The sequence below is a fragment of the Sciurus carolinensis genome, chromosome 2 (genome assembly GCF_902686445.1).
Source record: "Sciurus carolinensis chromosome 2, mSciCar1.2, whole genome shotgun sequence".
Taxonomy (NCBI): Eukaryota; Metazoa; Chordata; class Mammalia; order Rodentia; family Sciuridae; genus Sciurus; species Sciurus carolinensis.
The window spans coordinates 69,355,046-69,378,534 of record NC_062214.1 but is presented as its reverse complement, the minus strand read 5'-3'; the positions used below and the strand labels follow the sequence as shown (position 1 = coordinate 69,378,534).

The 23,489-nt window shown below is 34.0% G+C and overlaps 1 protein-coding gene across 9 annotated transcripts in view; it reads right to left on the bottom strand.

Moving 5' to 3' along the window:
• Tjp1 (tight junction protein 1) overlaps positions 1-23,489 on the bottom strand; it is an 86,500-nt gene that overhangs the window by 51,172 nt on the left and 11,839 nt on the right. For all 9 annotated transcript variants that reach the window (XM_047538536.1, XM_047538537.1, XM_047538539.1 and 6 more), the window contains exons 2-4: positions 17,364-17,420; positions 5,115-5,239; positions 4,210-4,312 (exon numbers count right to left, since the gene is read on the bottom strand). In XM_047538536.1, coding sequence (XP_047394492.1) covers positions 4,210-4,312; positions 5,115-5,239; positions 17,364-17,420 — 285 coding nt within the window. The remainder of the gene's footprint in view (positions 1-4,209; positions 4,313-5,114; positions 5,240-17,363; positions 17,421-23,489) is intronic.

Genomic DNA, 23,489 nt, shown 5'->3' with positions numbered 1-23,489 from the left:
TCCCAAGACAGTATACAGTCTTGTGGTCTACTTGGAAATAAGTATAGATAGTATTTCAAAGGAGACATCCTGTTGATTTTGACAGAAAAACATTTTAGAGAAGAGTGATAGAGCTAACCCTTATCTGTAAGTTTTGAATTAATATTGTTTCACCCCACATACAAAACTATTTTTTCTACAAATAATTTTTTTGTAGTGGGGGTTGTAAAAGAAAGTAAAAATGTTTTATGATTTTTGCTTCAGTGACTTCAAGACAAATTAAAAATTCTGAAAAAACATACTGTTACTAAAGAGTGATCAGAGCAGGCCTTTCCAGAAAAACAAAACAAACTTTGCTACTGAAGGACAAGAAGCAACAAGAGAGGCCCACATGTAGAAAGAACAACCAATGCTCTATTATGAACTGACAGAAGGCTAACTTTCCTCTCTCAGTACACTCAGGTGGGTCCTTCTCAGGTAACATTTACTGAAAGCATCCCTGACTGATTCCCTGCTTTTAAGTCTCACCTCTATGTCAATCACCAACATAGTGTTTAGGGAGTTATACTCTGTTTATACTTTAATCTTCAATTCCTCCCTAGTAATGTATAAATAAAAATACAAACAAAAAGTCACTGGGATTATCAGAAGCACCTCTCTGAAATTCTACTGTACCTGAAAGACTCTCAATATCATGTTATGGTGCATCATAGTTAAGTGTGTATACCCATCTAACCTACTAAGTTCAAGTTCCTTGGCATTCATTCAACTGTACATATGACAAAATACCTCAACCTAGTAGGTGGTTAACTTATTGAAAAATATCCAGTTCTGTTTTGATTCCTCATTTAATTTCACTGGAATGACATTTAGAGCAGGTTTGATAACATGCTTAGGTTTAACTATGATAATTTTGGAACAAATCTTTTCATGGAAAAATGCCTACTTTCAAACAGTTAACTAATTTATGGTTTCAAATATAAAATGGAATTATGTAAGTATGAGAATAAAATTCTCAACAAAGGTTTTTATAATTCTGGCATGGCAAAGGCCTTGGTAAGCAAGGCACCAAAAGAAGAATCAATAAAGTACAAGTCTGACAAATCAAATGCTTCCATGTTGCAACAAAATTATATAAGAACAAAAACCAAAATCAGTATGAAGAACTCACACTCACAAATGCCAAATGGAAAAATAATACATGTAGTTTATGACAAAACACTAATAATCGCAACACACAGAACACTTCTACTATCATATAAATGCAAGGGCTGTGAACAGGCAAAAGAAACATAAAGGGTAGTGAACATACTATGAGAGGATCAAACCCACTTGTGATTAAAAGTATTTCATTTGAAATAATTATACTTAGTTTATCAGTTTGGAAAAGATTCAAAAAGTATTCAACTATCACTGTCCAATTGGTTTTCTGAAGGGTGATACATAAGTCATTTGTGTCTTCTATCTCTAAAAAGTCATTTCTAAATTTATTTCTAAACTTATTCCTAAAAATTAACTGAACAAGTAAGTAGGAACATGACAACCTTCACCACAGCATTATTATTATTTTTTTAATACTTGTGGAAACTGGACATGAATTGCCCATCAGTAAGTAGCCTGGATAAGTACAGGTATACTATAATGAAATGCTGCACAATCATGTAAAGGGTTCATCGAGGTGTTTTTTGCATCTTCATTTGCTCCACAATGCTTTTACAGTATGTTCAAAACTGTAGTGAGGGCTGGGGATATAGTTCAGTTGGTAGAGTGCTTGCCTCACATGCACAAGGCCCTGGGTTCAATCCCCAGCACCGCCAAAAAAAAAAAAAAGTCATATATTAAGCCTACTGCCTGAAGGCCTCTTAGTCCAAAGAGACCATGGCCACAATGCAAGATCACAGAGAATTAATAAATTGAGTAAGGAGAAAGGGGAGATGGCTATTTGGAAATGGGGAGCCATATATACATATGACATATAAAATCATATTATATACTGTATTATATATTACATTATATGATAATATATAGATTTTTTGGGGGGGAGAGAGAGATCAGGGATCAAATTCAGGGGCACTCAACCACATCCCCAGCTCTATTTTGTATTTTATTTAGAGACAGGGTCTCACTGAGTTGCTTAGTGCCTCACTTTTTTGCTAAGGCTAGCTCTGAACTCAAGATCCTCCTGCCTCAGTCCCTGGAGGTGCTGGAATTACAGGTGTGCATCACTGCACCTGACATATATAGGTTTTTGATGGTCTGGTTATGACTGGGGATAAGGCAAAAAAAAAAAAAGAAGCTTACAATGAAAGAATATATACTACGGCACTGGGATTTTATTCTAAGTGTCATGTGGAGATGAAAGATAATATAAATTAATGACATGATTCAAGCTATTCAAATATAGAAATGAGCAAATGTTCTTTGCTGATTAAGACACTCTACCACTACAGCCACTACAGCCTCTACAGCCTCTACAGCCTCTCCCCACAGAGAAAAAAAATACACGGCCAAGTCTCCTGAGTTCCTTCTGTCCAATTGATAAAGCTTTGAGATGTCCAAATCCTTTTCCTTACATGCCGGGCCAAATATGTGCTATTTCAAGAACATTCTTGGTATCAGACCTTCTTATTAAATCATTTTTATGGGGAAAATTAGCAAGTACAGGAATAAAACTTTCTTAGATACAATATCAGTGTGAGGTTATGTATGGTAAATATTTGGCATGGAAAAACAAAACAGCTCAACATTACAGAGGAATGGAAGGCTTAAAAAGCTAGGATGGGTGAAGTTTACCTCCTCAGATGCAGGGGAATAAACACCAATTTACCCAAGGTTCTCACTTTAGAATGTGCCAAGTGACCTATCTAAAAAAGCACTATGAATAATAATTATGATGTTCAGGGTAAAGAGTTAAAAGCAAGAAATCTAAAGTTTATCTGACAACAAAGTTTACAAAAACAATGAAATAGTTATAAAAATAAGTAATTTGCTTGTGTAAGCAATGAAATCTCATGTTATAAAAATTGTTTTAAAATTTTTGCCACCCACTAGGCAGTCTGCATATTAACTACAATTTTCAAATGTTATGATTGTAAAAAATGATTACAATGAGGCTGTGGAAACATCAAAATGGAAGGTGTGTTATTTGGAACAAAGTAATAACTAAATACTGTGTCTACTGCAGTGTGAGAAAAATGCTCATCTCACCAGCAATGACACTGGTGTGAGGATAACACTATGTGGCAATGGCAGCCTGCACAGGGCAAGAGGGCCTAGCAACTGTTTGGTGCAGTCTTAGAGAACATCCCTTCTAGCTTTCATGATAGTTCCCAGAGATCAAAACACAATGCAGGCTTCCCCTCAGGCCTGTCTACTGGGTCCACTGTGGTTCTGAGTATTTGCTGAGGGTTAAGATAGGTTCTCGAAGGATAAAGCAGGACAGACCAATTCACCACCTAGCCTCTGCCTCCTGCTCTTGTATGTTTGAGTTCAGGCTTCAAGTTGTGCCTTTATTAGTCCTTCAGAAGCTAGGTAGGGTGAAGTCAGGTGAGGAACAAAGTGGGTGAAGAGGCTCATGTGCTCCTCAACATCAACATTATTTAAAGTAAGACTTCTACATCAAATCTTTTTCGTGCCACATTTCCCAAGTTTTAACTGTGATGGAAGGTCAGTTATTGAGAGATAACTGAATGTTTTATACTTAAAAATGTATACCTCTCAGAGAAATATGAAATATAATCAAGATTCTAGCCATATAATAAGGTAGTTACATGAAATATACCCCGATCAACTCTAGAAAGAAAATCTGAGACTTTCTGCTCAAACTCAATCATAGTAACAAGGAAAGCAGCTGATGATATAGGTTAAAGAGAAAATGTAAAACTTCCAAAGTAAACAAGTATTACACAAGAAAACAGGGTCACGTATTTCAAATTACTTGCCAAAATTCAATCTAACCAAAATACTTAGAAGAGAAGGAAATAATGTTAAGCCATAAAAAGCCATTTGACCACTCTCCTTCCTTTTGTAATTGAAAAAAACAAAAATCCCAGTATCTAAACTTTGAGCAAATACACCAATATTAGAAGAAGCACTCTTACTTTCAACAACTAACTTCGGAACTTTTGTTTCAGTTTTCATTCTCCTAAAGGGAAGGACAAAATCAAACACCAGAAAAGTATCAACAATAGATGGTACACTTCTAATGAACTAAAAATAAAAGATACTTACAATTTTTGCATTTTTTCCACTTTTCCTGAGTTGCTGAACAGCAAAAGCATGTTCAACATTATCCATTGAAACTCCATTAACCATTGCAACTCGGTCATTTTCCCTAGGTGGGAAAAAGGCACCAAACAACATGTTAGAGAAAAATACACAGATAAAGTTTATGAAGAATTTTCTTTACCAAAAAAAAAAAAAAAAGTCTTCTAATTATGGACTAATTTATCTATTTGTGTTCTAAGTAATGATATAATAATGTCAAACTATTTACTTTCTGATCTTTCACAAAATGTTCAGCAAGTAACTAACTGTAGGCTACCATTTTTGTAACTATTAACATAATGTTTCCCCAATGGACAAAACAGGTATCATAATAGAAGAACAATTATTGATAATTCAATAACAGAGCATTAGATGATACTAGATTATCTCATCTAGCTAGAAAAAGTCATTCCCTTTTAAAAAGGTAAATTCTTGGGCTGAAGATATGTCTCATTGATAAGAGCATGTACCTAGTATTCACTGAGATCCTGAGTTTGATCCCAGTACCATCAAAAATAAAAAAGTTCTTTCTTTCTTTCTTTTTTTTTTGTGGTGCTGGGGATTTGAACCCAGGGCCTTGTGCTTGTGAGGCAAGCACTCTACCAACTGAGCTATATCCCCAGTCCAGTTCTTTCTTAAGTTTCTTATTATCCTTCTAATTATACTCTCATTTTTTTTTACTGTATTTGTTGATTCTCTTTGTCTTGCTAATCACTTTGTCATACGAAAAGAGCAAGACTTGGGGTGAGAGGCTCCTGAAAGCTAAAGTCTACCTAAATTGAGTTAGCAAAATCATTAGGAAAGCAGGTCAGTGACAAGACAGGAATAGTACTTATCACACAGGCGCCTGAAAGAAGAAAAGCACTTACTGTAGCTGTCCTTCAGCTGGTCCTCCTTTCAATACATCTGAAATTACTATGGAGGTTTCTCCACTCTGAAAATGAGGATTATCTCTTCCACCAGATATTGCAATTCCAAATCCAAATCCAGGAGCCTAATGTAGTAATTACAGTAAATTACTGACAAAAATAATTGCTCATTATGGCATATGCTATAATCTAAAAAGTTAAACAAAATTAGTCATTCTGTGATCTATATTTGCTTATATGATTATGTATTAGAACTATTCTTATGAGAATACATGATCTAATAAATTAAATACTAGACATTAACAATATTAAAAATTTTCAATTACATAAATGTTAAGAACTACAATAGTTTAACAATTCTGTACACTGAAATCTTGATTTCTGATTATGAAAAAAGGTCCTGAGGGTACTGGCAGTACCCAGTGTGATCATCACAAACACTGGCAACTAATTTAGAAAATGACACATTAAACTAGCAAATACACCATTTGTAATTCAAAATAAAAAGTAGATTTGAAAGTCAAATATTAGTTTGACTTTAATTATTCTACAAATTTTGTGTAATATTTACAGAAGAAATAAAGTCCTGAACACACTGTATACATTAGTTGTATGAAGTACATTAGTTATATTTTTAGCTAAAGTAAATTAAACTACAAACTTCTGAAAGAGCTAAAAATCTTTACCATAATGACAAAGGATAGCCAAATTCAGAAAATATTCAAAATATTTTCAACTTATTTAAAAATTACTGAACCTCAAGGAATCCAAAAACATTCTCTAGAATAGAAATAAACTACTCATACTAGTCTAAAGAAATACATATTTCCTTAGGGTTGCAGAAACACTAAGATAGAGGAGTATATTTTTGTGTTAAGTTGTACTACATTCCTATGTTCTGCAATATAAAACAAAGAGGATAAAAATAACAACTCCCTTCCCTAAGCTGTCCAGTTCACCAAAGAGGAGACCATGTCCACCATGGAAAGAGCAGGTCATGATCTTCCCTTCCACCCCAAAGTCTGAAGTGGCAAAAGTGGAAAAAAACAAACTCTCCTTAAAAAAACAATAAGCGCCACTGATTTTACTTCTAGGTATATACCCAAGAAAAACAAAAACGTACCCAAAGACTTACACATAAATATTAACAGTGGCATCAAACATAATAGCCATAATGTAGAAATAAACCAATGTCCATCAACTGAAGAATGGATATAAGTAAAATGTGGTATGGCCATACAATGGAAAATAATTTGTCAATGAAAAGGAATGAAGTACTGACACATGCTACAACATAGATGAACCTTGAAGACTTTATCAGTTAAGAAACCAGTCACAAAAGTCCATATGTATTATTCCATTTATATGAAATGTTCAGGAAAAGGCAAATCAACAGAGACACAAATTAGATTAGCTGTTGTCTAGGACCAAGAGGGAAGGGAAAAACTGGGGAGTGATAGCTAACAGGAATGGCATTTCCTTCAGAAGACACAAATCAAGACAATAATACCAAACCTGACAGTCACTGCCACAAAGTCATAATTTAAAAGAAAAATTCAGTTATACTTCAGAATGATTTGAAGCAACAAAAATTCTCAATTTTACTATATCTCAATCTTAAGTATACATCTTTCCAATAATCTATGTTTAGAAATGAGAGGTACCCACAAAACACGTTTACCTTATACCCAAGTGCTATGGTGAATGCAAGTTCAACTAGTTGTGTATATATGCAAGAAAGAGGGGAACACCAGACACCATTTTTCACCATTTTTACTTGAAGGAATGTATAGTTATTCAGGCCTGAATATTTGAGATATTTCTCCCCCAAATGAATGAATATCTGCTGCTTCAAGGAAAACAACTAATGGTACTTGCTGCCAACAATGAAAATTTATTTTTTTAGTTGTTATTTATTTATTTATTTTTTATTTAGTGCTGAGGATCAAACCCAGCGCCTCACATGTGCCAAGCAAGCACTCTTACCACTGAGCTACAATCCCAACTCCCAAATTTATTTTTAAGATAGAAATTTTAAATTTGGAAAAATTTATCTGCCACCATGAGTTCAATAGTCTTTCAATATTTGACACACCTTCCTTATGAGATTGGTGGTGGTATTAAGATGTGATTTTAAAAATATACTGTATGATAAAATGTGTTACCATTTGAAAGATGTGCCTTAACTCTAGGAACCAGCATTTCCCAAAAGATTGATCAAGTTGTCTTAAAATTGTGCATAGATAAAATACCGATTCAGGGTATAATAAGCCAATGGATATTTGTGTAACAGTACAAAAAGTTCACTGATATGGATTTAAAGACTGTACATGGCAAATACCCTTTAGAAACTACCACTTAGCATGTTGATGACTATACATCATAATCAAGTAAAAGTGCTGTAAGATAACTCCTCTTTTCCAACAATGTGTATAAAGTCAGATTTTCTGTGAACTTTAACAAATAATAACCTTAAAAAATTTTTTTCAGGACCTTCGAGATAATCGTAGAACTTGAGATTTATTAATAGGGTATAGTATACCAATGGATTTCCTAATATGCTAATCTTAATGCCTTTATCATGGAGTATTTATGTAATGTTGACCTGTTTGCTTATTTTTATTTTGTACGTTTGCACAGATACACATATAACATGCTGGTTTTAATTCTGGAGAGGAGAAGTCAGTCTTAATAATAAACAGTCACTATCAGGTCTCATTATCAATACTAGCTGTACACTGCTAATGAGCATGCAACCTGCTACTCTTTAGGGGAGCAATTTGGTAATACCTAAGTAAAGTACAAATATACTTCTTTTGATAGTTATCAATTTCTAGAAACCAATTTCTAAAAATGTATCAATACTTCAATTTTACTGCTTAATAATATTTGATCATAGAACTATATGATGAATAATAGACATCAGCTATTATTCATCAGCTAGTGGACATTTGTGTTATTTCTACTTTCTATTTTCTATTGCTATGAATATTTGTGTATAATTTATGGGGTGGATATTTTGTTTCCACTTCTCTTCAGTACACACCTAGGAGTGAACTGCTAGTGTCACAAGTGTCACATACTTGGCAATCCTATGGTTAACTTTTTTTTTTTTTGTACCAGGGATTAAACCCAGGGGCACTTAACCATTGAGTCACATCCCCAGTCTTTTTCTATTTTACCTAAAGACAGGGTTTTGTTGAGTTGCTCGGTGCCTTACTAAGTTACTGAGCCTGTCTTTGAACTTGCATTCCTCCTGCCTCAGCCTCCCAAGCCACTGGAATTGCAGGCATGAGCCACTGCACCTGGCTATGGTTAACTTTTGAGGAATTGTTTTCTACAATGGCTACATCATTTTACATTATTACCTGGAATGTATAAAGGTTCTAATTTATCCACATCCTTGCCAACACTTGCTGTTGTCTATTCTTGTGCTTACAGCCATCCTAGTAGCTATAAAGGGGAACCTCTGTTGGAGGTATAATACAGTGACAGAGTTCTTGCCTAGTGTGCTCAAGGTCTCTGGGTTCAATCCCCAGCACATACACATACATCCTCCCCAAGGAGGGATAGGAATCTGACTTTTTTAAATGCTGGGGGTTGAATCCAGGGGGGTTTAAATGCTGGGGGTTGAATCCAGGGGTACCCCCATTGAATTACAACTACAGCCCTTTTTATTTTGATACAGGATTTCACTAAGTTACTGAGTGGTTATTAGTCGATCGATAACCATTGCCTAATCTCAGACCAAGAAGATCTATTCCTGTGTTTTCTTTGAAGAGTTTTATAGCTTTAGTTGTTTCATTTAGGTCTATAATTCATTTTAAGTTTTGTTTTTGGTTTGAGGTAGGGGGTTCAAATTCATTATTTTATATTTGGTTAACCAACTATCCTGGCACCATCTGTTCAAGACTATTCCCCACCCCCCATTCCATTCTCCCAATACTCAGGTCCCATGTTACCTCTTCTTCAATCACCTCCTTAATTTAAACTTTTTATCAGCTCACTCATGTTATTTTCTTGACCAGTTTCCTTGTTTTGACTATATTTTCACCCTTTAAAACTTCAGCATACTAAAAATTCTTCAGTACACAAATACTCATTATGTACACTACAGAATTTCATTTTAGAAAATGAAAAAGTAGGAAGTGGGCATGTGTGGCTCAGTGGTAGTGCATTTGCCTAGCATGTGTGGAAAAAACATTTTTTTTAACAAAAAAGAAAATGGAAAGGCAGAGATGACCAACTCATTCCTAAAAAATTTATTTTTTAAGAGTGTAAATATATATGCATTTTATAAGGAAGTACATCCAAAAGTAAAGAAAGTGTGGGTGTGTTATGGTGGCAGGGAGTAGAACACAGTCCTCCAGATGGTCAGATCAACTTAACCTATAGAGAGACCTGTGCTTGCTAGTATGATAGCCATTAGATATGTGATGAGCACTGTAAATGTGGCTAGTATTACCTAAAATGTGAAATTGTATGATGAGCACTAATTTTATAAGAAAAGTAAAGTTACGAATTTTTCAATATTGACTACATGTTGAAATGACATAGGATATATTCATAGGAAATTAACTTTTACTGAGCTTTACTATGTATCAAGCACTGAGGGGATATGAAACTAAGACTTCCCACCCTGAGAAAGTTATAATGCACTAAGGGAAGGGGTAAACCACTACTGGAGGTATATATTCAGCTTTCAGGAGAAATCAAAGTACATGAGAGTAAGCATGAAGGTCTGATTGTTTTGTTCCCTGACATAACTCCAGGGCCTACAACAGTGTTTGCATAGAGTGGAATACCAAATAATTACTTAGCCTTGAAGAATGAATAGAATTTCAATTGTTTCTAGTTTTCCAAAATGCAGAAAGTTTCCTGTGAGAATGCAAATGAAAGAACAAGGCATATCATATATTATTCTATGCAGTAAAAAGAAGAAAATATTAGCATTCTAGTCCATATGATTTTTATTCATTTCAAAGTTATCTCCACCTTTCATATGATTATGGATTTGCCCTTATTTGACAATAGAGGACATAAGTATTCCAGGTTATTGCCAAAAGAACACAGATTCAAACCTTCTTTACTTATTACCATTGTCTAACGTCCACTTGCTCACCACTGTAAGAGCGTGTTGTTTTGTTTGTTTGTTTTTGTGTTATGTGGTATCAGAAATTAAACCCAGGGGTGCCTAACAGTGATCCACATCCCCAGCCCTTTTTGAGATAGGGTCTCATTAAGTGACTGGGTTTGGTTTTGAACTTGGGATCCTCCAGCCTCAACCTCCTGAATCCCTGGGATTACTGGTGTGCGCCACTGCTCCTAGCTGTCAATGTTTCTTAAAAGTGTGATGCTGAGCCTGGTGAGTAGCGCATACCTGCAATCTGAGAAACTAGGGAAAGTTGAGGCAAGAGAATTGTTCCAAGATGGAGGCCAGCCTCTGCAATTTAGTGAGACCCCACCTCAAAATTAAAAATAAAAAGGACTCAGTAGTAGAGTGCTCCTGGGTTCAAGACACAGTACTAGCGGAGGTGGGGATTTATGCCAGAGAGGCTCTCCATTTCAAACTGGAACATTTAAAAAATATTACATGGAGGCTCCACCCCATACGCACTAAATCAGAATCTCTAGTGGTAAGGGCAATCCAGATGATTCCTCTTCTTTACAATAAACCTGGAAAGTCACTGCTCTAGATCAATGGTCAGCAAACTATGGCCCAAAGGCCATGTGGCCAGTTACTTATTTCTATAAATAAAGTGTTACTGGAATATAGCCTTGTCTATTTCTTTACTTGTTGTCTATAGTTGTTTTTGTAATATACCTACAGAGTTATGTAGTTGTGACAGAGATTTATGGCCTGCAAAATTTGAAATAGAAATTTTTATAGAAAATTTTTATAGAAAAAGTTTGCTGATCCTGCTCTAGAGAGTCTATATTTTATTCTGGATCAACTTAAAACACCAAAAGACTAAGATATTTCAAAGTACTGTGTTCTATAGCCTCAGAGAATAAAGTCAACTGAATTATGCTTTGGCATAAGTCTCTCAGTTTGCACTGACAAAGCTATTTTTAAAAACCTTCAAAATAATCACTCCAGGAGGGTTGGTTGTTGAGGCCTTCCATTCAACACAATCTCTCTCTGATGAAATTCACAGATGACAAAGCTCTGTGCTCCCGACACAACAATTAACATTAAAAACTCAAAGAACTATGAGTTATAAGTCCCTCTTGTCTGTATCTTCTGATATTTTTCCCCCTTGGACAAATGGCTCTCTTATGGCAAAAGAAAACTGAGAGCACAGGAAGGAGCCTAATCACCCAGACAGGAGTTCTCAGATTTGCCTGAATATTATTTACCATGAGTTAGAATGATACTTAAAAAGTTCAGAAAAATCAGACTATATCTCAACATTCAGGATCCTTCCCTGTAGTAAATACTTTTAGTATTTCTTCATACCTGAATTCCTAACAAAATCAAGCAAAACAGTACAAGGAGAAAATATGTTTAGTTAATTTAAGTCTCTTGTATTCTTTTACTTATTAACTAAAAGTATTAGAAAAAATAAAAGTATTATATAATGGAAATTATCTAGCTTCTACATAAATAAACTATACATAAGAGCAATCTAAATAATATATACAGATAGAAATGCTAAAACAAGAACAGAATTCGATGAGATAGAAAACAGAAAATAAAGAGAATCAATTAAAAAAACTGGTATTTTGCAAAAAAACAATAAAACCGTCAAACTGTTGGCCAGACTAAACAAGAAATAAGACATAAAATTATCCAAAAAATCAAGGAAAAAAGGGACATCATTATACAACAAACATTAAATATACAGAAATGTTATGAAAAATTTTATGTCCATAAATGTATTGACTTAGATGATGAGCAATATATACTTTGCAAGATACAAATTAGCAAATATATAAAAAACAACCCCTACAAAGAAACTAATGAGAGGAAATTTGTAAACTGGACAATCCTACAGAATATTAAAGAAATTAAATTTGTAGTTAAAAACCTTCCCAACAAAGAAGAGTCCAGCACCAGATGGCTATACTGGTGAATTGTACCAATCATTAAAGGGGGGAAGAAACTACATCAATTGTACACAAACTCATCAAAAACCACAGGAGAAAGGAATACTTCCAAGCTCCTCCTCCTGAGTTAGTAGCTTTCCCATGATATCATCAATGTAAGAAAAAAAGTCAATTAACTAATTTGTCTCTCAACACCAAAAGAAGTTAGCTTCACAAAACACTGTCAAATCAATCCAGCAACATATAAAATGGGTACTACATCACAATTACAATTTATATTAGAAATACAAGACTGTCCAACAATCAAAAATATTAAAATTCACCAAATGCACAAATAAATAAAAACCTCTATATTATGTGTGAGCCAATGCAGTAATGTTTAGGGGCAATAAGATTAGATTATGAGAACTATGACCTAATCAGTGAACTAATTCACTTGATGAATTAATAATTTGAAAGGACTACTGTATTAAGTGGTGACTACAGGCAGGCAGAGTATGACTAGAGGAAGTAGGTCACTGGGGTGGGCATTTGGGGTTTATATTTTGTCCCCCATGAACAAGAGTTCTCGCTCTGATTCCTGGCTATTACATCCTAAACTGCTTCCCTCTGTCACACCCTTCCTCCACGCTGTTTTGCCTTACTGTGAGTTCAAAGCTATGGAGCTGGCTGATCATGAACTATAAACTTCTGCAATCCTGAACCAAAATAAAGATTTTCCTCCTTTAAGCTGTACTTGTCAGGTCTTTTGGTCACAGTGACAAAAAGCTGACTAAAACACCATGACAATGTCGAAGAATACTTGTTAAAAAAAAAAAAAAAAAAAAAGAGTGCTGAAAAATTCAATATTCACTTGTGATTTTGAAAACTCTTAGTAAACCCGGCATGGTGGTGAACACCCATAATCCCAGTGGCTCAGGAGGCTAAGGCAGGAGGATTACAAGTTCAAAACCAGCCTCAGCAATTTAGTGAGGCCCTAAGCAACTAAGTGAGACCCTATATCAAAATAAAAATATGAAAAGGGTTGGGGATCTGGCTCCATGGTTAAGCAAGCCTGAGTTCAATCCCCAGTACTCAAAACAAAACAAAAACGACAACAAAAACCCTCCCAGTAAATTAAAAGGAAACTTTCTTAACCAAATAAATGACAAAACCCAAAGAGAATTACACAATAAAAATGCTTCTTCAGTCTGATAACAGGCATATACAAAAGACATCATACTTAATGATAAAATACAGTGATTTTACCCAATATTACAAAGGAAGTGTCTGCTCACCACTCCTATTCAACAACATACTGAAGTCCTAGTATTGCACTAGGACATGAAAAATAAGCAGCATACAGATTGGGAAAGAAGAAATAAAACTGCTTCAGTTCATAGATAACATGACTGTCTATGAGAAAAGACTACTTTTAGTCTCTATGTCCACTGGTAGACATGACTGTTTATAAAAAAAAGTTCCCACAATTAATAAGCTTAGGAAGTTACAAGGTTGTTAATTAAAAAAAAAAAAAAAAAAAATCAACTGTATTTCTACATATCAATCAATAAACAATCAAAAACTGAAGTTAAAAAAAAAAAAAAACTACAACAGCACCAAGAAATCAGAAATATTTAACTAAAACCTAATGAGAAATATGCAGGATCTATATGTCCAAAACTGCAAAACAATGATGAAAGCCATCAGACAAATGGGGGATACATCATATTGATAGTTTGCAAGACTTATTTGTGAAGATGTTAATTCTCCCCAATTGACTTATATAGAGTACAATCCAATGAAAATCACAGATTTTTTTTGGGGGGGGGGCAGGGGGAACGTAGGCAAAAACTGCCAAGTTTATTCTAAAATTTATATGGAAATTTGCCATGGCAGTGTACACCTGTAATCACAGCTACTTGGGAGGAGGTAGGAGGATTGCTTAGAAGCTCAAACCTGGGCAACATGGCAAGACTCCATCTCTAAATAAATAAATAGAAGTTAAAAAACAAAATAACAAAAAAATCCCAGAAAAACAGCAACAAAAAACAAACAAAGGCAAAGGAACCTGAACAGTCAAAATTATAGTTCATTTTTCTCCTTTTTTAAATAATAGATTTAGAGGATTTGTACTAGCTGATTTTCATGCTTAACATAAAGCTACAGTAATCAATGGCAGAAGTCACTGGTGAATCGGTAGACACATATATAAATCAATTAAAAAGACTAGAGAGTCTAGAAACAGATGCAAGCATAGATGGTCAAGTGATTTTTGACAAAGGAAGAAAGAATATTTAAACAGAGAAATAAATACTCTTCATCAAAATGGTTGCTCAAAATATTAGATATCCATATGAAAAAAAAATCCTCTGCCTATATCTTATATCACATACAAAATTTAACTCAAATAATATCTAGAAGAAAATACAGAAAAAAAAAAAAAACCTTTTGTGATTTGGCAAGTATTTCTCAGATACAAAACCAAAAGCATGACTGATGAAAACCAAAGTTGAACTAGACTTTTCAAAATTTAAAACTTACAGTCTGCAAAAGATACTGTTAAGAGAAGGAAAAGGTAAACCATAGGCTGGCCCAAAATATCAGCAAAATAGAACCTGATGAGTAAACTGTATCCAGAATACACAAAAAACTCCAACTTCTATGCATAATCAACAGTGAAAAGGCAATCAATGAATGAGACAAAATATTTGCAAGTTATACTTCTGGTAAGGGGTTAATATTCAGATATACACAGTACTTCTACAACTAAAACATGAGCAACCTGATTAAATTATGGACAAAGAACTTGCACAGATGGTAAATTTTGTTATGTATTTTTCCACAATTTAAAAAAAACCTCCATAACAAACAATATAATTAAAAATGTGCAAAATATCCGAACACATTTTACCAAAAAATATTTTGCGAACATGTTAACAAATAAATAGGTACTCAACATCACTACAGAAATACAAACTAAAACTGCAATGCAATATTACTAGACATTTATTAGAATGACTAAAATTAAGGGAAAAAAACTAAAAATATTGACAAGGATACTGAGCAAGGAGCTCTTATACACTAATACTGAATATGAAAGGTGGTATAGAGTTTGGCAGTTTCCTATAAAATTAAACAATTACTATGTAACCCACAGCCATTCCATTACTAAGTAGTTACCAAGAAAAGTGCAAAATTATGTTCACGTTAAAAAAACTGCACATTAAAGCAGATTTATTCATAATAAACAAAACTGAACAACTCAAAGTACTACACAACTAGAGAATGAATAAGTTATTATACATTCATATAATGGTATGCTAGTCAGCAATAAGTACGAACTAATTACTAATACAAACTACATCATGAGATCTCAAATGCTATTATGGTTTTGATGTGTCCTCCAAAAGCTCCTGTATTAATGCAGAAAACTTTGGGGGTGAAATGATGAGATTATGAGAGTTGTGACCAAGGTAAGTCTATCCTAGTTTGAATGATCTGCGTGGTAACTTCAGGTGGGGGCATGGCATGGCTGGACATGGGTCACTGAGGGCATACCCTGGAAAGGTTGTTCTTTCTGAGGCCCTGTTCCTCCCCATCCCTTCCTTGTTGCCATAAAAGGATCCCCTGCCACACCCTTCCCCGAAGACATGCTGCCTCACCTTGCACCCAGAACAACAGAGCTGGTCATCTATGGACTGAGACTTCTGAAACTGTGAGACCCAAATAAACTTTTCCTCATCTAAGTTGTTCTTGTCAGATAGTCTGGTCTCAGCAATGCAAAAGTTGACTAAAACAAATGCATTAGTCTAAACTTAAGAAGTTAGCCTCAAAAGGATACATAAAAGGATACTTTGGAAAAGGTCAAAGTATAGGAACAGAAAACAGATAGGGTTTTTAAGGGTTGGGGGCAAGGACAGAAATGACTACAAATGGGCTTAAAGGAAAGTTTTAAGGTGATAGAGCTGTTCTGTATTATAAATGTGGTGCTGGTTACATGACTATGAGTTTGTCAAAACTCAGAACTGTACACTAAATAAATTTTATTGTATGAATTATACCAAAATAAAAATAAAGGTAGTAAGAAAAATAAATGTAATATAAAATTATACTAAATCGTCATATTGATCAATTAAACAGTCATAAGGAATGAAGTTATTCTGTACTTATTCATATATATCTGATTTAAATATGCTACATACAAGCAGATTTCAAACAGGTTGTTTTATTTTAGTTTTATAAATTAAAAGTTAATGTTAGTATCACTGAATGATTTTCTTTACCATTTTTTGAAGCACCAAAAAGTCAACTATATCCTACTTGAAATCACTGTTGTTGAATATTTACCCATTATCTGTTATGTGCAGATTCAAATGTTCATGAGATAATCAGGGGTAGGGTCAAAGCACATGATTCTCCCCTTTCCAACTTCCTAATAATAAATACAGCTAGTGTAAATACTTAAGTGTGAAAATACGTTCTATATTTAAATATTCTCTATTCTCTTTCTATACCTTCTCTTAAGAGGGAGGGTAATCAGTCAAGTCAGTTCTCCTCAAAGTAGGAAGGGGGGAATTTGGGGAAGCACTTATGTTATGAATTAGTTGAGCATGAACTGGTGCCATTACCCCATTTTTAAACATGTGAAAAACATGGCTGTACAGTAGAGGCTGGATCACTTGCTCATTTCTAAAACAAAAGAAAGGCAGAACTAGGATTCAAATCCAGGACAATTCCACTTCAGAGTTCTTTAAGCTTACTTCTAATCTTTCAAAATGTTAGTAATTGAGCAACAGCTAAGGTACATATTTCAAATGAACAAGAATCTTTCAAGATTATGTTATGTGTTCTGGTTTAATTTTAAACCTCAGACTCACAAAACATGTATATAAACTCAAACGGGTTGAAGCAAGCAGTTTATAATTTACACTAATGTATAGCCTTTGAGCATTCATTTTTTAAGAAATAAAGTACTTTAAGTCAGGAATAAAATCAGCAACTCTACAAGTAACAACCAAAAGGATATATGAAATAGTAATCATACTCACTTTTGACCTTAATAAAGAATTTATTGCAACTCTAATTTTAAACAAAAGAATATAGAAAAATTTTCCCCTTTCTTCTGGCTTCCTGACATCTGGCTTTCCTCTATTGTTTTCAAAAGCTGCCAGTATCCTGAGTTGTAACACAAGATTATTTACTGCAACAGAAACTTACCCTGTGAAGCGTCACTGTGTGTTGTTCCCATATAGCTGTTTCCTCCATTGCTGTACTCTGATAAAGGAAAAGAAAAATAAAACATTCACCTTTTAAGAAAATGTTTTCCATCAAGTGAACAGGAACATCCAATAAATAATTCAGCACAATAAAATACCAAAATTCATACTATTTATTAATATGCTCTGAAAAGGAACTTAAATAATTATTAAAGGTTTTTGTTTGCTTTTGTTTTAAGAGACAGGAAACTATACACAGGAAGTTCCTTTGTTTTTAACTTAAATCTGGGCAGAAGCTGCTCTATATTAGTTTCATTCCAGCTGAAATCAGTGTTCAAACTAATTTGAACAAAAATTGGAAGGCTTCTATTTTGAAATTATCTAAAGGAAAATAAACATTTGAAAGCATACCTTGTGTTCTGCAAAGGAAGGAAAAGTTAAACTTCTGAATTCAGTAACTTATATGTGTGTGCATATATATGTGTGTTTGTGTGGTGTGTGTGTAAATGTACATGAATTGGTAAAGCATGAATTAGTAAATGTTTACCCCCTTTTAAACATGTGGAAAAGTTTTACAGTGGAGACTGAATCATCGGCTCGTGTCTAAAAGATGGTTTTATGTTGTGTGTGTGTGTGTGTGTGTGTGTGTGTGTGTGTGCACGTGTAAAAAAACATAAGACCATCTGATAGATTTGGTCAATGTTTGCTTTATATCACAAACACTACTGCTTCACCTGGTTTGTTTTACTACAGAATTACCTTCTTAAGTTTCACTAATAATCATATGGAAAAAATGGCTTTTCTAATACATGCATGCATCACACACATATATACAAACACGAGAAGCAAAAAAGGAAAAAACAAATTAACAATAATCCCCTATTCCAAGAATAATCATAAAATAAAGGCAATGTAAGATTCATATAGGTCCTACTCAAATCACAGGGTAGTTCACTTTCATTTCATATCATGAAACTCTTGAGGAAAATAGTTATCTAAAGGATAAACACTAAAAAAGTCAAAATAAATTTTTTTAGAATTGGGTTAATTTCTCTTGGAGATTTAAGATAATTCAGTCTTACTGGTAAAATTGTATGAAATTAGAATTTCTAAAAATGTATTTATTTGAGTAAATTTAATAAAATCTTTCAGAGTTACTGAAAGGTAGGGTAAAGGGGAGCATGCTGAGCATGACATTCTCAGAATATCTCTCATCACCTATTATTATAAATGCTTATTTCAAAAGTGAGATGTTTTCTGTTATACTGTTGTCATTAGCATCATGAGATTATGCCCATCAAGGTGCAATGGGCCCATGTCTCCTTTCCCACAGCAGTTTTAATTAAAGATTAATGTCACTTTAGAAAAACGAATCCTTATAAAGAAAGCCTGCTTTTCCTAAATTCAAAGCAACTAGATTAACTTCCCTGCCAAATGAATAAAAGGGGAGAGAGAAAGGATCTCTCTGTTCACTCCCATAGATAAGAACTGCCAACCTTACAAGTGTTTTGTTTCAATCTTCCAATCAAGTGCAGTAAACCTTCCCTTTAATGAGACCTCTACTGGAAACAAAGCTGTTTTGTTTTTTTTTTAACAAAAACTGACCAGGATTCAATGCATTAAAAAAAAAAAAAAAAAAACTGTTCCATCATTGTAAAGAAATGATGGTATTAAACACACACACACACACACACACACACACACAAAAAAAAAAAAAAAACCTCCTCCATCAATGTGAAGCAATGTTGTAAGTTAATCAGCTAAGTATTAACAATTATACCAAAATATAAGTGATAAAAATATCTGTAATAATTGCCAGTCTGTCTAATCTCAGCTGACATTAAGAATGAAAATTGCTTGCAGAGCTGTAAGCTGGTCTTTTCTTGATCCACTTCATTAACCAGTAGCATTGCTTCACTGCTTTTTAAATCCATGTCCTATCAGTCCAAACTGTAAGTGATCTGATAATAGGCACTTATTTTCTTGATAACATACTCTTCAATATGAAACAGTTTATCATCCTCCATACGGTTTAAATGAACAAATAGTTCATTCAACGTTAGAGGCAGGAAAGCAGGTTATGAAACAGTTTGTATATTTTAATTTTGTTTAAACTTGGGGGGAGCAGTTGAAAGGGACACACTAAATGTAAACAATGATCATCTTCGAAGTGAAGGGACTGTGGTTGACACTTTTTCATCAAGTATGCTCTCTTTTTGCTTTCCTTACTCTATTCTCAATCAGAACAAAATGGCAATATATTTTCAACTACATTTACCAAATTCTACTCCTACTTTAAATTTCAAATATTTACTTTGTAAATGGGCTGGGGATATAGCTCAGTTGGTAGAGTGCTTGCCTTGCAAGCACAAGGCCCTGGATTCAATCCCCGACATCACAAAAAACAACAACAACAAAAAAACAGAGTAAGTATCCCTAGTTTAAACCACAGACCATGGCTTCTCTCTCCACCCTCTACTCTTTCATTTGTATCAGTAGCAAAAGCAGAAAATTCTGTCTTTGGTTGTTTTTACAACACGGCAATCCTTGAGGAGTTCTGAATGAATTGAAGGATGGTTAGATGGATAACACATAGGCAGAGAATGATACCAATATAGTAAAATGACAGTGGTAGAATCTCAATGGTCAGAATTTAGGAATCCAGTATAAAATTTCTTCAACCTTGTTACATTTGAAAATGATCATAATAAAATGCTGGGGTTAAAAACAAAGTAGCTTTTTTCAGTAAGTCATTCAGAAATTGAAGCTAAAATAGATTAAAAACATATTTTGTACCAGTAAATTTACTGAGGACTATTTTCATGAGCACTACATACATAGAATAATTATCATTAATGGCAGAATTTTGATGTTTTAGAAAAGGGGGCTCTTTAGGAAGAACATCAGAGAAACAAATACAGAAACAGAAATCAGTAGGTGAGGAGTCTTACATTTTCACTGTGAGCACTTTTGCTCTGTTTTGTAATAGTCATCTATTAGGCAAATGAATTATTTTCAAAACAGTATTCTTGCTTTAAACTTGCTTATCATTTGTCTTATTAAAAAAATACAGAATGAGGGTTGTGGCTGTGGCTCAGTGGTAGAGTGCTTGCCTCACAATTGCAGGGCACTGGTGTTTGATCCTCAGCACCACATAAAAATAAGTAAAGATACTGTGCCCATCTACAACTAAAAAAAAAAAAAAGTATAGAATGAATAGTTGTATAATTTGCAAAGATCTTTGGTAAATCCCTAGTCTCATTTCCAAAGCACTTCAGCTTGTGGAAGACCAAGGGAAAAGTGGATTATTCCCTGTAAACATGACTACTATTATTCCCTAGTAACTATGAAAGGTGCTATTAAACAGAAAACGAACTAGCCCAGAAACAGTAAGACCAAAGCCCAAATCTGTCATAAACTAGAAATGTGACCTTAACTTTTTTCCTCACCTATAAAATTGGGAAACTGGTTAAGATTATCTCAAGTAAAAAGGTCTTTCCAGTTCCAAATTTCTATTAGACTATAATGTCAAAGAGCGGCTAAGAAATTAAATGATCAGTGAAACATGCAGGCATCAAAAGTGATTGTAATCTGTGGTTACTGGATTAGTTCTGTGTACATTTCTACAAAGTCAGCATCAACTAACTAGAATCACAATTTCTGAAGAAGCAAAAAGCTGCATTTCAGAATCTGCCAAGAGTTTGTTTGGTTTCTTTGTTCTAAGCTCCAGCTGGCAAAGATACCACTCAGATCACCAACTCTGAAGGGCTTCCTGCCAAAACTCCAGGTCCCAATTGTAGGCAGTTTCACCATTCTTTAGGACTGATTACAAATCAAAATGAGAAAAGACAAGAGGGCACAAGAACTCACAAGATAGTTGCTTTGGTATGACTGAGTTGTACAATTTGTGGAATAGGGAGGAAGTAAAAAGAGAAGTTACAAAAAGTACTACATCACAAGCCTTGTGATGTAATGCCAAGGATTTAAAATTCAGTAGGGAGATATAATAAATTTTAGATATCAAATGATATAGTCAAAATCTTCATTGTAAAGACTATAATGTGGGGGCTGGGGTTGTGGCTCAGTGGTAGAGTACTTGCCTAGCATGTGTGAGGCACTGGATTCCATTCTCAGCACCACATAAAAATAAATGAATAAAATAAAGGTCTATCAACATCTAAAAATTAAAAAAAAAAAAAGACTAATGTGGAATACGGATTTGAAGAAGACCACAAGGAAAGTTAAAATGAAAAGATGGGAGGAGTTAAAGATGCCTGGTTTCTGAGTTAGGCAGCTGAGTGGAAAGGCAGGAAGGCTTAAAATGCAGTTTTAGAAATGTTTAATTTTTTTTTTTTTTTTTTTTAAAGAAATGCTTAATTTAAGGTGCCTATGGAACCATCAGGGCAGACTTAAAAAGTAGCCAGTCGGATATACAGGTTTGAAGAATCAAGATGAGATGTGGAGTAGAAAGGATCTAAGAGTAATCAACAAGGCAGTGTATCCTGGAAACCAAAAGAAAAGATCCAACTACCAAAGGACTAAGATGACCCTGTGGACTACAATATTTTGGGGGTTAAAAAAAAGGAAGAACCAAAGGAACTACAGAAGGAGCCATCAGTGAAGGTACATGAAAATCAATGGAGCTAATATAAAACATCATTCATTATCCAAAGAATACACCAAAAAAGAATATAAAAACTGAAGATCTCTCAATTTGAGAACAAAATACTTTATATATACAGGCTATCATAAAAGAACAAGATTTCCATGAAATTTCTAAAAGTCTGACCCTTAAACATTACTAAATATATACCTAAAACAGATTATTCAGCATGATAAACAATTTCCTGATGACTTGCATTCCCCCATTAGAAAAATCAACTAGTAAAGAAAAGTGACACTTGGGGTACACTCTCTAAGTTCCTTCTATAAGCTAAACCGCTACCCTGAATTGTTTCTGATTTCTTTTGTGATTCTGAGTGTTTTTGTTGGTTTTGTTGTTGTTGCTGGCTTTTTTCCCCTATCCAAAATAAAAAGCGAGGTTACTTACTGAGATGATGAGTCAGGAACTTATCAGGAAATTCAAGGATGACCCCTGACTCTGTATGAAATTTTACTTTTGTATTTAATTTCAAACTCTGACCACTGTTATGAGAATGAAGTACAAAGAAAGTAGCATATGTGTTGAAAGTACAGGAAAGGTATGTAGTATTTGTATTGACCTGATGGTTGGCTTTTAAATTCTCAAACTGACATGCCAAAAAGGTAGGAATAAAGTCCATCTAAAGTAAAATGAAGAGGTCCTAAAGACATTCCTTGAGATTCAACATACTTCACAAATACAAGATTAAGAACTAAAATAAACATAAGAATTAAAATAGTTATCAAAATAAAAGTACAACAACTATAGCACAAAAGTCTAAATAGAAATGAAGTAAATTTGGCATCTAGTACCAACCATATTTAACATTAGCTCCATTTACAAATTTTTTTTGTATCCAAACCTTGATTTACAATTCAGGATAAAAAATGACAAGATATATATTAGTAGGAAATATTAAGCATTGGAAGAAAGATAGTAGACCTGGAATTTTTTGATCAAGTCTGGAAGTATGTTAAAAATGTAAATTCACAGGCAAGTTGCTATACTTATATTCACTGCTCACCTAGAAATAATATCATCTTAAACAAGTTACCATTTTGTGCACATTAAACATTGAGAAATTTCCACTAGGGACAGTTAAATACCTTGGAAAGTTTGAGATCTAAAATGCTTTCCAGTTATCAAAATTAAAACTATTTTTAGGCATGGCATTTTATAGTGGCTAGAGGCTGAGAAAAAGCCTCTCAAATTTTTTCCAGATAAAAAGGAAGAAGGGAATGGGATAGCAAGGATAGCAAGCTTACCCTTTTTTATTTAGTCCTGAATTTTAGAACCACTATACTCCATAACATGCCATTCACACATTAGGAAAATTAGACATTAAAACCAACAAAGATAATGGTGTGTTTGGGGGTGGGCAAAGAAGGAATAAAAACAGTAACCAACATACAAACACCAACTATATTACAAATGAATGACCAAACCACAAAGCAATCTAATATTCCAATTTTTAAAAAAAAAGTT